The 16576-nt window shown below is 45.0% G+C and overlaps 1 protein-coding gene across 19 annotated transcripts in view; it reads left to right on the top strand.

Annotated features, from left to right (window-relative positions):
* KALRN (kalirin RhoGEF kinase) overlaps nucleotides 1-16576 on the top strand; it is a 641300-nt gene that overhangs the window by 187117 nt on the left and 437607 nt on the right. For all 19 annotated transcript variants that reach the window (XM_034659631.1, XM_034659642.1, XM_034659663.1 and 16 more), the window contains exon 3: nucleotides 4144-4258. In XM_034659631.1, the coding sequence (XP_034515522.1) occupies nucleotides 4144-4258 (115 nt within the window). The remainder of the gene's footprint in view (nucleotides 1-4143; nucleotides 4259-16576) is intronic.

The following is a 16576-nucleotide window of genomic DNA, read 5'->3' on the forward strand; positions in this document are numbered from 1 at the left end:
CAAGAAACAAACCAATAAAGCTTCTTATATCCTGAGCTTTTAAAAGAAAAAACACAGGAATAAAACAAAGCAAAGAAACCCAGAATTAAAGTATGCAGTGTCGTAGTTGCATTTCTTTCTGTGAAGGAAGGTGGTGAGCAGAGAAACAAACTGTTGGTTGTGCCTACCCCCCTCTGTTAGTGCCCCCAGTGTGGCCAGGGCAAAGGAAAGCGTGCTGCCATGGGAACACACATTTGGAAGAATCCCTCGCAGCCCAACAGCTTCTGTGTGTGGGTGTGTGCACGCCTGTGTGACGGCCTCTGTGGCTGTGCCTCAGGGAGCCTCTGTCATTCCAGCCTGGCCATCCTGCTCTGCACTCACAGCCTGGGCGCCCCCTCCCCCGCCCTCTCTGGCTCCCTTGGAGTGCCTGCGCCTCCCACTCACAGCACCCATTTGTGCCTTTTATGCAATCTGCTTGTACAGGGCTCATTTCACCTCTCTTATCTTTATGTGCACTCATGCCCTCCTTTCAGCCACCTCCTGATGTCCCTCTCTGCCTCCTTATCTCCCACCAACAGCCTTCTCTAGGCAGTGCTGTGGCACAGTCTCAGACCCTGGACCCATGTCTCTCGAAGTGTGTTCCATAGAACAGCAGTCCTACAAGATGAGCCTCAAAAAAGAAAAAAAGGTTCTACATTCCTAAGTTTGGGAAATGCATATTACTGCCTCATGGAGATTTGCCATGCTCATTAAAGCACGTGTCCATTAAACACGTGAAACTGTCTCCCAAACTACAGAGTAACCTCATTCCCTTGAAGAAAAAATCATGTGTCTCCATTAACATCTTGCAGAACTGTTGTTACATGGACCAAACTTTTGGTGTAATTGTCTTGATGTATTTTTCTTGTTTCCACCTCCCCAGAGATGAGTACATAAAGAAAAAGAAAGGGAGAAAGAGCCTCCAATCTACACTAGGAATGGAATGGAATGTTTCTATGAGGTAGTAATGAGCTTGGTTCCTTCTACAACTCACTTAGCTACAGAGCCCTAACTGTACAGCCCACTTCCTACCTTTCCCAATTTCCCTAACTGGAGCCTGATATACCCTGAAATTTTTGAGCACCATTCCTCCTCTGGCTTGGTCAGGGAAGCCTTAACTTTCCCTACTTTTGGCTTTGCGTCTTCACCAACCCTGTCCTGCCCTGCCTCTATGCCTTTTAGAACATCAGATCATGCCCTCCTTCTTCTTTCCTTTTATCTCTGTCCTGTAGCTCTTGGCACCAAAACCCACCATAGGCCCACAGCAGGAACGTGATGAGTAAAGGAATGACTCTTGAGGCCCCTACGAGCATCTGTATCACCTTTCCCAAAACTTGGCTACTTTTGTCTCGTACCCTCTCAAATCTACCTCCATAATGCACACTGACTTCAGCAGGGGGTTCTTATTCTTCATCTCTGCTTCTCACCCTCTGTAATTTCACACCCATGTCGATTATCCATCAAATCCTATACCTCCATGGCTGCTCAGACTTCTTGGTACCAAAGTTTTCTATCTCCTTCCTTTGGCCATTCGTTATCCAAGACCTTAACTTTGGTATGTGTGTCTGTGGCCTTAATCTCTTACCTTTGACCCTTTCTGATGTTCCCCTATAAATTGGAAAAGGATGGATATTAGATGAGCAAAACATCTGCTGTCCCCTCTTCGCCGGGAACTCATGATCCAGCAGGACATTTCCTACCTTCAGTGGGCCCTCCCCACTTATGCATGCATTAGCTTTATTCTCCCTTCACTCAAATTAGAACCTAACAGGGACACCATGGCTAGACCCTCCAACAGAGCTCTCACCATACCCGAGTTCCCTGCCTCATCCCTTTTAGCCCACCTCATTCACAGTCCTGCTGTTCATTCTCTAGTCACGCTGGCCAGTGACAGTCTGCTCCCCTTTCTCCCAGTACCTCAAGCCTATCCTGACTTAGTAGGTGGGCTAGTCTGCTATTTCATCTAAAGAACAATGTCCCCCAGGCAGGCTGAGTTCTTCCCTCTCCTTACTTTATCTCCTCCCTCTTTGAGTTCTGTCAGCCTGCTTCAGAGAAGGAGGCAGGACCCCTCCCCTTGCACCTGCTCTGAGGCCTCTTTCTACGTATTGTCCCCCTCTTTCTAGCACAATGACCCTCTTTCTCTGTGCTCCTTCCTGCTCTGCTTCCTACATGCTTACACTCTTACAAGGTCATCTCCTTTCTGAAAAACACCTGGCTGATCCTACTGCCCTCTCTCAAATCTTTATCGTTGCTTCCTGAAGGGGGGGTACTGCACTTCTCCAGGATTTCTCCCCTTCTTCCCCTTCCTCTGCCATCTGGAACCTTCCCCAGCCATATTTATGAAACTCGTGCTTCCAAGGGCAGAACTGGCTCTAGCTCAGGAAGTACAGTGCCAGCAGTCCTCCAAACTCCTTAGGGCACCTTTGCCAATCATACCAGCTGTGGCTCTCCATGTTCTCATGGCTCTACTGTGTCCATGGAAGGTCAGGAAGAAAGGCAGCAACTGCAGTTAAAACCACCCAAAAGTGAAAATCCTTAGGGTGGGTCAAGGTTAGAGGAAGGTTGAGGCTATGGGAGATGCTCCCAGCTTTTGGGAAACCTTCCATTTAATCCTTCTGCTTCCTGTTCCTCATGTGGAAGGCAGTTGGGAAATGGGGATCCTTTTCCAGGCAGGTGAGTTGGGGATGTCTATTCATACAAAGAGCTAGGCCCGTGGTATGGCAGGTCTCGAGCTAGGGGCTCAGGTCCAGCTCTGTGGTATAGTTACACAAATCTGCTCTGGTGTGGGGCTGGGGTGGTGGTACTGCTGAAACATTTTTTGTCAGGGCAGGTCTCTCAGTGGCCCTGCTCTTGTTTGATCCTTTTCTCTTTGCAGCCTTTTTATTTCCTCCTCAGGAGTATCCTGGGATGGTTTGGATTTTGTTTGTCGAGCCTCCCTTCTGTCTCTCTGGCTTCTGGACCCCACAATCAGAGGGTAACATTATTCATGAACTCAGACTTGGGTGGGGACCCTGGGAGCCTCTGTCTTTCCTTGGAAGAGCTCCTTCTTCAGAGGGCTGATCCTTAAGCTTCTTTTCCGGTACTGGTGATGGCCATGCCAATGCCTCCTCCTTCTTGTGTTATATCCCCTTGTGTTCCCCACTCCGCCAGCCCCCTGGGATGTGTGCAGGAGTCTATGATCATGACGCAGAGGTTTTCTTTGTGTAATAACCAGTGCCTGTAAGGACATATTAGCCTTTTCCCCCGTGACCCTCCTAAAAATCTCGGTCCTGCTTCCTAATAGTGTCCATTAAAGAATAAATTTTTAAATGATAGAGTACATAGTGAGTAGAAAGTTTAGGGGAAAAAAAGGGGAAAAAAAGCAACCATGTAGAATCTCAGCCTTCTAATAGCAACAATGATCATCATTTCACTATACTCCTTCCTGCTTTTTTTAATGTGATATTTAGAAAACATTTATAATCGTAGTGCGTACATATGCATTTGCAGTGATTAAGACCTTGAGCATTCTTGTTTCTGATAAAGATTCCTGTCTCCTCCAGCAGGAGTGACAGGTGGCACCTCAGGCAGGCAGGCGGGCAGGGGTAGATCTTTGGCTGTGCAGGGAACACTTAACATATTTTCTGTGAATCTAAAAACCTCCCAGCAGTGATGTCCTGGATGGATGCTTTAAGAGTTTCTCAGCACGGTAGTCACTTCATCCTGAGCCCTTCTCCCACACAGAGGTCTGCAAAGATGAGTGAATTGAAGGTTAAATTTCCAAAGCCCATAGCCGGTTCAATAGCTTGTGTTCTCAAAAAGAGCAGTCATCATCACCTTCATTATCATCTGGCATTTCTGGAGAGCTTTACTTTTCAAAGTGCTTCCCCATTTGCCAGCCCCTCAGTCTCTCCGCCACCCTGTAAAATGCTCGTCAGTATTTTCATCAGCGCTTTGCAGTGACAGATTAGAGAAGTCAAAAGACTTGCCCAAGGTCACACACATCCAAACCCCATGCCCTTCACCTAACTGGTGACTGCATTTCTCTGGGCCGCATATTTCTGCCTCTTTCCTCCAGCACTCAGATGGACTTTCAGCACAATTTCTGGCTGGTTTTCTCAACGGCCCTCCTCTTCCTCCCTGCAGGGGGCCGTGATAAGCGAGGCGGACCCATCCTGACCTTCCCTGCCCGCAGCAATCATGACAGAATAAGACAGGAAGACCTGCGGAAACTCGTGACCTATTTGGCCAGTGTGCCAAGGTAAGGTGAAGGGGAATGTCCTGCAGGGGTGGGAGTGGGGAGCTGGGCTGTTGCAATTGAGTTGGAATGAGGCTTCATCCTGCCAGAGGCCCAGTTGTTTCTGCCCTTGAAGTGGATTTTAATTATTCCTGGAACAACATCACCCACAGTTCACCTTGTTCTCATCATTCCCATTGTTACTGCTGGGACCCACATAATGGAGTGGGAGCCCTGGGCAGAGGTGAGAACAAGGACAGGGGCTGAAGCAGGAGACATTGTGGCCTGGGGAGGAGGGTGGGAAGTTGCTGTTTTCTTTAGGGAAGTGGGAAGTCTGGCTGATTCCACTCTGGCTTGTGCAATGGATTATTTTCAAAATCTGTGGCTTGTGAATATGTTTATGGCTTTTGGAGTTTGGGGCAAATAACTGAACTTGTGTCACACAGCTAGATGCAGCCCTCAGCTCAATCGGGGTCACACATTTTCAACAAGGTTAATATTGCCTCCAAGGCGGATGAAAATTGGTTGGGGGGCGGCTAGTGAAAAGCTTGCTTTTTTATGTATTAAGCACAGATAAACATACTGTGCCTTAGAAGGTGTACACTATATTCATGGTATTAAAATTTCACTGGGTGAGGGCTCCTGTGTGGCTCACTCGAGCATCTGACTTGGTTTTGGCTCAGTTCATGATCTCAGGGTCCTGAAATTGAGCCCTGCGCTGGGCCCGTGCTCAGTGGGGAGCTGGCTTGGGATTCTCTCTCTCTCTCTCCCGTTGCCCCTCTCCCTGCTCACATGCTTTCTCTCTCTAAAATAAATTTAAAAAAATTTTTTAAAAATGCCATTGGGTAGGATAATTAAAGAAAAAAAGTTTAAAAACCTCATTGGGGGCAGGGAATGATGATACTTTTAACAGGTTGAGAAACACTGGTTTCTGAGTGTTTCCAGGTAGTACTGGTGACGTGGGTGGTGGAGAGAGACATGTCGAGGCCCTGGCCTCTATCTTCTAAGAAGGGAGAGTAGAGGCCTTTGTAGACTCAGAGATCCCAGCATGTGAGAGCTGGAAGAGCCCTAAGAAGCAGTCTAGGCAACTACGTGTTGTGTTCTGCTTAGGCATCAGGGTCAGTGGGGATGAGAGCTGCTCACAGGACATCCGTGGCAGTGGCTGGTCTAGAACTCTGCCCTCCTGACTCTCCGCCAGGGCTTTCCCATCCTTGCCCCTGGTCAGAGAGATTTCTGTTCTCTTCCACTTAGTGGAGTGGAGCCTGCCAAGTGTTTGTCACGATAAATAAGAAGTGGTGCCTTGGGCTTTCAGAATCTTCTTCTCGTCTCTGTGCATTTTATAGGAGAATTAGTAGATTACAGAGAGGAGCTCCATATTCAGCTCTGCCTCTGCTGGGAGACCTTGGATAATTGTTGAAAGTGCTGATTGGGGCACCCAGGTGGCTCAGTCATTAAGTGTCTGCCTTCAACTTGGGTCATGATCCCAGGGTTCTGGGATCGAGCCCCCCATTGGGCTCCCTGCTCAGTGGGGAGCCTGCTCCTCCCTCTCCCTCTGCCTCTCCCCCCAGCTTGTTCTCTCTCTCACTTGCTCTCTCTTCCTCAGATGAATAGAAAAAATTTTTTAAAAAAAGAAAGTGCTGATGAGGTTCTTGAGGCAGGTGTCCAGTGAGGCGAGCACTACATTTAAAAGTGCTACGAGGGAGACAAATGTAAAGGATTGGTGGACAGTGATGGGCAAAAGGTACAGGGGATTTAAAAGTGGCCATCCAGGCTTGGGAGGAAATTGACTAGCATGGGGAACCCCGAAGAGCCCCCACAGAAGGCTGTGCACAAACAGATGTCAAATAGTGTCTCTCTCTCTCTCTCTCTCTTATTTTCTTTATGATATCTGCTGGGGGTCAGAAAAGAGATAAAAGGTCTTAAATTCCAATGAAAGGGATTCAGGTTATAAATCCAAAGAAGAACTTCTCAACTTTGAGTGCAGGAGTCTTTGGATGAAGAATTGAATAGAATACTTTTTTTTTCCTGGAGGTCTCTTGGTACAGAAGAAATATTCCCTTCTGTCTCAGAGGCAAGGAGATGGACTAAATCACCCATGATTGGTGTAGGTAATTTAGCAATTTAGTCATCTAGGGGCTAAGCAGTTTTAAAAGCACCTTTCCCAAGTATACTACTAACAGGCATAAAACCAGGCATTTTCTAAAGCAATTTACAAGAGAAGTTTTCATGGGGACCCATGGTGAACTCTCAGTTCTTTTAGAGTCAGAAGAAATTGGGGTCCCCGGAGACAGGAAGGGTACATTTTTTCTTTCTGGTATGTTTATCACATCCCTGCAGCTAATGCACACTTACCTTCTAAAGAATAGAAGGTAAAAGAATTGGAAGAAAACTTTTCTTCATTCTGATTTGTTAAGCAAAGATGGGACAAAATAGATTGACAGCAATTAAAAAGGAGGGGGTGAAGGGGAATGAAATCCGAGAGGGACTGAGAGGAAGGTCACGGAAAAGGAGAAACAATACATTATCATTGACGGAATATACTGGATGCAAGCTCTCTGCTTCTCAGAGGGGGTTCCCAGGCATTGCATCCTGTGCCCCTGAGAGCAAAAAAAAAAAAAAAAAAAAAAAAAAAAAAGGTTCTTCATAGATTCTCGCAGGTGGGAGGCAAGTATCCTGTTGCCACCTTCAGTGGGAAGAATCATTCTCAAAGGGATGCCTGGGTGGCTCAATCGGTTAAGCATCTGTCTTTGGCTCAGGTCATGATCCCAGTGTCCTGGGATCGAGTCCTGCATTGGACTCCTTGCTCAGCGAGGAGCCTGCTTCTCCCTCTGCCTGCCACTCCCCCTGCTTGTGCTCTCTCTCCCTCTCTCTCTCCCTGACAGATAAATAAATCAAATCTTACACACACAAAAGAATTTCCTTGGAGTCCTGCTGCCTCTGTCCCAAGGGTCTTTGTTTACTTGGAGTGTGAGCACCTGGCAGGTTGCTGAGTTTACCAACTAGTCATGCCCATCCACCACTTCTTAATTCTGTTGGCCTCAAGTTCACACATGACTACTGTTGGAAACAAAACCTGAAACAGAATTGTTCCAAAGACAGTGAATTCTGGGGAGGGAAACTGAAGAACTTTGCATGTCAGTTGGTGTTTGCCACTCTTCTGCTTAGACACAGCTTTAGGAAAGAAGGGAAACTATGAAAATGAATAGCTAGATTAGGTCAATGATACTGATGAGAGGCAATGATCTATTGTGGGTCATGGCTCAGGAGGCTAAAAGGCTCCTGTCGGGGCAGAGTGTGCTTCACAGACTGGTATATCTTCCATAGGTGATATTTGGCATTCATTTATTCATGCATTTATTTGTTCATTCTTTATTTAACAAATATTTAGAGCCTCTACATGCCAGGCAGACTGAGCATTCATGGTAAGCAGGAACATTTTGATAGAGTTAAGTAAAACCTGGGTATTTTCCTACCCAGTGCAAACTATGAGCTATAAAGGACAGCACAATATATGACTGTGCTGGTAGCACCAGAGATGAGCTGGCTAGCAGAAGGCAGGCCAATAAAGACCAGTAAGTGATGAAAAGAAGATCCCAGAATCTAAGGAACCAGTCATAATGAGGCCAATTCTGGCACCATTCTAGAATAGATGATTAAACAGATGGTTGTGAAAATTTAGAAATGAATGGGAAGAAATCGTCCCACTATCCTCTGTGAAGGCCAGGCCACTTCTGGACCACTGCATTCAGCTCTGCAACACTGAATTCTGCCAGTCCATTTTAAGAATGACATCGACCACTTAGAGTTGTCAGGGGAGCAGCATATTGAGGGACCCACAAAGTGTGTCTCTACAGTTGAAGGATTGAAGGATGTTTTCTGGCAGGAATGAAAATGGAAGAAAAGTGGTTCCTGACTTCAGGTGTCAAGAGAGCTGCCCCAAAGGAGAGGGAAAAGGCATGGTTAGAGATTGGGACTCCAACATGAAAGAACCAGCCCATGTGGGAGCTGTCCAGCAGTCTTGCTGCTGCCTCTGGAGAAAGTGGGCTTCATGTCAATGGAGATGGGGTGATCTTCTGTTAGGGAAGCTGTAGGAAGAATTCTTCCATTGGACTGGAGGCTGGATTGGATCATTTCTAACAGGCTTTCTTGTCCCAAATTTTGTTTCTATGTTATCGGGAGGAAAAAGACACAGCATAAAAATATAGGACCTCAAAGCAGAGAATTATCACCCTCTCCCAACATACACTTCCTTTCTCAGGCTCCCTAAATAAGTTAGGGCCTGGGATTTTACTTCAGATGGTATCTACATCTGAAATCCTAAGAGAACTGCTTTCCAGTCCCCTTGGACTCTGGGTGGGAATTCAGGGGCATCACCTGGGACAAGGATCATCCTGGACTGTGACAGTTTGGAACAGCCTAGTTACTCTTTGGGGATCCATCTTGGCCTGAGGTAAGTCCTTTCCGACTTCTCTTTTGTGCTCCTGGTGGGTCTGAGCACCCATCTCCAGGATCTTCTCCACGCTTTCTGTCATCTTCTTCTGAGGAATCACAGACTATCAGAGTGGGAAGAGGCCTGGAAAGTCTTCCAGTTCAACTTGCTAATAACTCCATTAACTGAATTCAACGAATGTTTACTGAGTGCCCTACTATGAGCCAGGGCCCAGATAGGCATCTTGGTGGGCACTCAACGTTATCTTTTCTGACTGTCACCCATGCTATACTCAGCGAACTTTTTTTTTATCCTTCTGGTCTGCTATCTGCTTGCAGCTACTTGTACATGAAAGGAACAGAAAGGAAATACTCAGATACAATCAGCTGATGAATGCTCCTAAAAATTGAGAGACAGGATAGAACATTTAGCCTGAGAGTAAATAATTGCCCAGGCAGAGCTCACAGTGTAGATAATCTACCCACTGTGATTATTGAGAGTTGGCCAAATGCTTGAAATAGGAATTTCTAAGTAGCTAGTAAAAAAAAAAATAAATAAAATAAAATAAAAATCCTGGATTACTTTTGTCGCATTGAATTTCTCCTCTTCATCGTCTTTATTATCCTGCTTTGTCGTGATCATCTTTCTGCTGCTTCTAAGGGCACCAATTGCTAGCCCCTTGATGTGTCTGCCACTTAATTCTGCTCTTAGCAGTGCAGCTGAGATGCTAAGTGGTCTGGCAAGAAAGGCAGAAATCATACTGGTGAGGAAAGATGACAAGAAATTAAGATGGGATATTCTGTAATGCCAATCAAACCAAGGTGCCAATATTCACAGCTTATTATTTGATAACACTTGCTCTTGTTCTACTGATTTCGGCAAGAGATAAATTGGGCTTATAGCCAGCACTGACTTTGTGCAGCATCACCAGAAAATAGAAATATGCAGAAAGAGCCAGAAAGACAGTTAAAAGATGAGGAGGTAAAAACTGCAAGGGTTTCCTCCCACTATGCTCAGCCTTAGAGAGCCCAAGCTATCCAAACTGTCGTCACTGAGTGTGTTTTATTGCAAAGGGCTGTGGAGATGTGTTGTTGGCCTCCTGCCCTTTGTTCTGGGATCGTCTATTAAAGGAGGATATGGGGAGGACTGATAGAAGGTCCAGAAAATAGGACCAATGAGAACATTGGCCTGAAACTTACTCCTTTTCACATTCCTTTTAAATTTATTTTGTTGCTTATATACAGAGAGTTTATAATTTCTATTACAGGTCCCAGATTCTACAGAAATTTGAGCGATAGCAGTTAAGTGTCCCTATTGTTAAGCTGTGTGTAACACAAGTCCTAAAGGGCCAATAGCGTTCTACTGTGCTGTTAAGGAATGTAAAATCACAACAGTAACGACTCTCATTAGTGATCACCTTCCTCGGAGCTGTGCAGACCTTCACAGTGAAGGGAAGAGAGGCATCCTAGGATAGACGGAAGATGCTGAGGTTCAGATCCCAGCTCTACCGCTTCTCAGTAAGGAAGCACATGGCCACTCAACATGGGTAGTCCGAGAAGAGTGTAATGAAGGCACAGTTTACAATCATGCAGGCAGGGAACACAGAAACCAGCAAGGTTTGGATTTCCAAGTTATCCCAGGGCTAGAAACTGCAGGGAGGGGAGATGTTACTATTCTAAGCCTGAAGGAGCAAGGTGAGGAGCAGTTCCCAGAATCTGGAGAGAGATGGCTGTGTGAGAGGGCTGCCTGACAGGACCTGTGGCCTTGGGTGATGCCATGATAGGGAGAAGGGGAATCTATTCTCTTACTTCACTATCCTCCCATTCTCTGACCTCCTGTCATTGTTTGTCATTGACTGAATGCAGCCAGAGGGGGTGACAGGGAGCCCATTGGTGCAGTCCATGTGGGCCAGCCTCCCAGGGTGTCACGTAGAGGGGAAAGGATGGAGAATGGATTTGGAGGGGCAAATGGAAGATATTTGGCATGGGATGAAACCTTGGGCATGTAACTCAACATTTCTCGTCCAATATTCTGATTTTTAATTTAGGAAAAGAATGTCCATCTCACGAGAGTGTTGTGAAGAAATTATTGAGCAATCTCTCTGTAGCACCCAGCGCTCAGTACTTCTTGGTCTGTCTCCTAAAGGAGAATAATAATAATAATAATAAATACATACATACATATCTAGTAATATTTGCTACATATTAAAGAATAGACACAATGTATATGGTAAGTCATGAAGCATAATGATGAAATGAACACCTGAGAGCTCACCCCCCAACTTCAGAAGCAGAATATCACATCTGCTTTTAAAGCTTCCTCTGACTCCTCCTCAGCCTGATCCCCCTTACATCCCCCAGAAACAACCACTATTTTGAGTTTTGTGTTTATCCTTCTCTTACTTTTTTGGTATAGTTTACCACATGTTTTCATAAACAATATATTGTTTAGTTTTGCTTGTTTTTGAGTTTTATAAAAATGGTATCATACCATATGTAGTTTTCTTTGACTAGCTTTTTTGAACTACTGTGATATTCAACAGCATGGATGAATTCTCAAATGTGATTTTGAGTGGGGGAAAAACACAATGAATCCCACCTCTAGAACTGATCTACGAGGTAATTAATAAAGCTAACCGTTATTATTATATTTAACCTGCATTATTGCACTGTCAGGTGTTTTGCATGTATAACTTAACTCTCACAGCATGTTGAGGTGGGCATGATTATTCCTCTTTTATATATGAGGGGACTGAAGCCTAAAGCTCCGAGAGGTTAGGTAACCTGCCTATGGACACACAGCCGTATAACTTAGAGCTAGATGCTCTAGTACCAGAGCTTGAACTGTTATCCAATGAAGAGATAAGGAGCCAGGTGAAGGAGGCCATGGTGATGGAGTGCAGGGGACAGACCTGGGGATAGCAGGAAGGTCAATGCTTCAGGATAGGCCAAGGATTGGATTGGATCAGGACAATGGAAGAGGGTGGTAAGGAGATGAGGGGTCAGACAGGTGTAATGGTGGTGGGCAGCGATGATCTGTGCATCAAACCTGCTTTCTCTAAGGTTCTCTTTGGGTTCTAAGTGTGAGCGTGCAGGTGGAGGAAGGCAGATGGCAATTACCTCACGCCTGGGTTTCTGCTGGTTAAGGCAGCCATGGTGGGCATGGAGGTGCGGGACACTGGAGGTGATTGTTGGGGGTTCTCAGACTTTCTCCCCCAGGTGTTTTTCTTCAGTTATAGACATTAAATGCTCCTCAGTTATGCTCATCTATGGATGATAGTCAACTAGGCTGTAGTGACCAAATAACACCAAGAGATGTAAAAAAACAGAAGCACTTAAGACCATGGAAACTATTTAAACAGATGAGTAAAAAACTGCCAGTGTCAGGGACCATGCACATAAAGCCTGGTTCCTATTGTATTCTAGAGATGGTAGTCCTGTTCAGTTTCCTTGGTTTTGAGGCCATTCTTTCTCTCAGCCACCTGTCTGCTCTGTCTTCTGCGTTACTCTGGTGGCAGAAGCACCATTCTGGCATTAGCCTTCTGCTGATACATTTTGAAGCTGGTCCCCTTCCCTGACCATGCCATCGCTGGACTTGGCAGGTCTGGCCGGCACAGCCCTGTTGGGGCTGCAGGGCCTGCAGGGCTCATGGAAACCCTGTGAAAAGCAACTGTGTGTGTGTTGGAGGCAGAGCTAGCCATGATGCTTCAAATGTAGAGACAAGAATTTGTGATTCCCTGGAGAACAATAACCTGGATGATCAGAGGCGGAAACTGTGTGGTTATGAAGTAGCTAAGGGAAGCAGGCCTGGTTATTCCAGGAACCAGTGAATGCCTTTAGGTGATAAATCAAGGACCCAGCATGGGACAAAGCATTCCTGATGGAGAGAGGAATGTTGTTTGTCTTGCACAGGCGTCTTCAATGTAACCCTTGGAAGGGACGTGGAATTGGTGGGAGTGGAGCTAACAATAGTGGACTGGCAGAGAAGGACAAGTGAGCTCGAGGGAAAATACTGATCCTGGAAATGAAGTGGGGGATTCCAGCCCAAGAAGAATGAACCCAGAAACTTCTGTTCTAGGAGAAGAAATGTGCATGGTTGCCGACAAATTTACTCACCTGTAAAATAGGCGTAAAAGGATTACTAAGCACAACAGTGGTGAAGATTACACAAGAACCTATGGACAGAGCCTAGCCCAGGACTTGGCACTCAGAAGGGGCTGATGGTACACAGCACGTCTTTCCCTTTCCCTGCTGGAAAGTAGAGACCTTGTTTTACCACCTGTCATTCCTTGCCCCAGGGCTGCTTTGTCAAAGTTGGGCTCAGGGAGATGGTTAAGGTCAGGATAGAGCTAGCAGGAATATCAGTGATAGCAGTGAGGTCAGAAATACTGAGCAGACTTACAAGAAATACGGAAAGAGTTAACATATATAGTAGTGTGATAAAGTCTTGACCTCTTATTAATTAGAAAACCATTTCTTTATTATAGAAATTAAGTGCAGAAAAATCTAAAGAATTAAAATAAATACTTATAACTCGACCATGTAGAAAGAACAATTAATATTGACATATTTCCTTCCTGTCTGTTATGTAGAACTTTTAAAAGAATTGAATTATGTTGCTTATTTAATTTTGCTTCTTGTTCTATTCCACTTTGCATTATACCATGAGAATATTTTCTTAACATTAAACACTTTTTAAGCATAATATTGTGTCTTGGGATGCACCATATTTTAATTAATGCTGTCATTAGACATCTAAGTCATTTTCAGAATTTCATTGCTATATATAACACTCAGTAAACACCTTTGTGTATAAACATTTGTCTACTTTTTAGATGGTTTCTTTGGGATAGATTTGTGGCAATCATAGACATTTTTTTAAGGCCAGTGATTCACATTGCCAAATTGCTCCAGATTTCCTAATTTGTATTTCCAATATGCCTTGCCTTAGACTTCCAAGTCTTGACATTTTTCCAGATTTGTTTATTTGCTCATCAACAACCAGGCCCCACTGTGCATTGTTATTACCATCACCAAGAAACCATAATGTAGTGCCCTGTGTTATGCACCCAAGCCTGATCCTGGATTTGAAAAGAGTAAAGGAGTTGGTCACAGGGCCTGCCTTTGGGGGTCCCTCAGGGCAGGATTCTTTTTACTTCCCTGAACTAAAAGGACTCTTAATGGGAACCGTACATTAAAGTTCGGATCTGACATGAAATCTAGAAGGACTTCACTGCTTTCTATCCACAGCCAGTTTTTAGTTTTGCCGTTGGATGTGTTTCAGCTTGTTGGCTGGTTGTGCAGTCAGTTCTTGGCTTGGCTCAGAGTAGTTGTTAACCTCCTCTGTGCTCCTCTGTGCGGAGGTCCTTATCTGCCTTCCAAGTTAGGTCTCCTTGGAGTTTGTCTCTGGGTAGCAATGTTGAACGAGCCTCTCAAGCTTAGGTGTGGCGCTGCGTTTTCTGCCTTAGGCTCCTGCAGCTCGTGGCTCACTAACAGCAGGCTGATTGGGAAGCTGGTATTTCTAGTGCCACCTTGATTAGGTACATTTCAACATGTCGGGTGAATAAGTCCCAGGACATTCAGGTTTTTTCTGGAATTTATGCTAGAGGATCAGGATGATTTAAATTTAGTTCTGATTTATTTGTCAATGTCGGAAATAAGGAGTTCCCTTAATAGAGATGTTGGAGAGACAGGCTAAAACTGGGGAAGAAGGATGTATTTTTCACTTAGTGGGTTCCAGATTTGGGGCAGTTTTTCCCTTCTCTACTATATCATTGTTTTTAACATGTTTTATATTTCTTGCTTCACCTGTCATTGGTTAGGTCTTATCGTGTGCCCTTCACTGGTGTTTGGGGTTTGTTCACATTTTTAGGCATATGTTGGATACTGACATTTTATGTTATAAAACTCATTTTATAGATTGCCTTTAACAGATACATGCTGGCAAATTAGGTATGCTGCCACCAAGTGGTGGAGTACCTCTGCTCAGCTACCCAAGGACATAGATGGGTTTTGTTAGAGGCTCTCAATGGTAATATTTTGCTTTCTCCTCTTTAGATCTTGGATTTTCTAGGGTTTACATTTTTTTTCAGGCTTTACATTTTCAAAATTTTATTGAAACACAGAAAATTAAGTAAGCACTAAATAACAAAATTATTTTTCCAACTACAAAATGGGTTTAATATAATTTTTCTCAGAGGACTATTAATAAATATTCAATAAAATAACATTTGTGGAAATATTTAACTTGGGTATATAAAAGTTGCCAGTTGAAATTGGGAATTTTATGGTGCTTTTTTTTTGGGAAGGGAAATGCTTCAATAATGTGATATGTTTATGCTGATTCTTAATTTTCTTTTATGAAGTCAAATCTTTTTTCAAATTAAAAAAAAATCCTTCCTATTGGTCTGTTTTCGAGTCTTAGGTACATTGAAGTCACTGTGCCCCAAGCATAGTTATCTCTTGCAACTTGTACTGGCCCCTTCTCTATTTTCATCAGTCACAAACATTAAAGATAAAAGTCTTCATTTGTCTTTTCAAACCTTCCCTTTTAGACGGTTTCCTGTCTCTGAACACAGAAGATGAGAATAAGATAAACACCACTATCTAGGCCTTTTTGTGGCTGAGAGTATAACCCTGGTGAATATGTTCACTAGTTGCAAAAAATTTCGGTACCGGTTTGCCACTGTCACTTTTAGTAAAAGAAAAATGTCCCCCCTCTTGCCTGTTTCACTCCATTTCATCTCTTCTTGGATTGCTTTAGACAAACAAACAAAAAAATTCTTAAGTGTTTCTTTCTTTTAAGTTCAGCATCCATCACTTAAGCAGAACTCATAATTTGAACAAAACTTGAAAATGACTTTGGAATCTGGAAAACTCATCATCAAGTAGTGATGGGCCCTGTCTCTTCTATGAGTTCTGACTGTGCGCAGGCTTTCTCCTTGATGGGTGGTGAGCCTCTTGAGGGCGGAGATGGGGGGTCTTGTTTGGTGGATGAGTTTGCAGAGCAGCACCTCATAAGTTGGCTGGATTCCATTAGACTGAGAGCTCCCCAAGGGCACAGGGCAGGGTCTCATGCCCAGAACCTTCAGGGCCAGTGCCAGGTTCTGTCTTCCAGACATGGAGTCAGTGAGGGCAGACACAGGTTTCCTTCAGGATGTCCTCTTTCCTGTGTGAGGGGCTGTACCCACCGGCAGTACCCACCAGGCAGGCAGGCTGGCTCTATGGCAGAGAGAAGGCAGAGCCCTTGGCCAGAAGACGGAGCATGGTGGAGCATGCTAGGGAACCGGAAGTGGACTCTGTCTCACCAAGGAGTAGGCCTGTTTCCAAACTGAGCAAGTGTGACAGCCAGCCCCGCCTCCCCCGGAACTCAGACCGGAGCACTTTGTCAGAGCCTGGTGACTCAGCTAGGACAAATGCTTTCTGGATGATTTACTGACATAGCCACGTGTGTGTCCTGATGGCCCTGCTCTTTCCTCTCAGAGCCTCCCCCTCTCCCCACCCCATCTCATTCTACATCAGGCAAGGACCAGCCTTGGTTTTGAGAGCTACTCAAAACCCCCAAACTCATGTTGTTCTCCCTCTTGTCTCTTAGACTGTTACGTGCCATTTTAAGCTGGAATTTCATCTGTTGGCAACGCTTGTAATTCACGTGCTGGGTTTTGCACAGAAACTCCTCTTGGCCCGGTGCCTGAGGCAAGGTCTCAGCCTCGTGCTGTGACATGCCCCTCTGCCCCAGCTCCTTCCCAGGAAGGGAATGTGCACTCATCTCCCCAGGGTAGGCTGTTTTCCTCTGCATGAAACTCAGGCCTCCAACCCATTTGCTGAAGGGAAACTCCCTGTTTTGGGGGTGGAGGGAGGCCAGAGCCACTCCTGCCCCTCATCCAGGCCTCACAGTGCTGCATGTTCCACTAT

The sequence above is a fragment of the Ailuropoda melanoleuca genome, chromosome 1 (assembly GCF_002007445.2).
Source record: "Ailuropoda melanoleuca isolate Jingjing chromosome 1, ASM200744v2, whole genome shotgun sequence".
Lineage (NCBI taxonomy): Eukaryota > Metazoa > Chordata > Mammalia > Carnivora > Ursidae > Ailuropoda > Ailuropoda melanoleuca.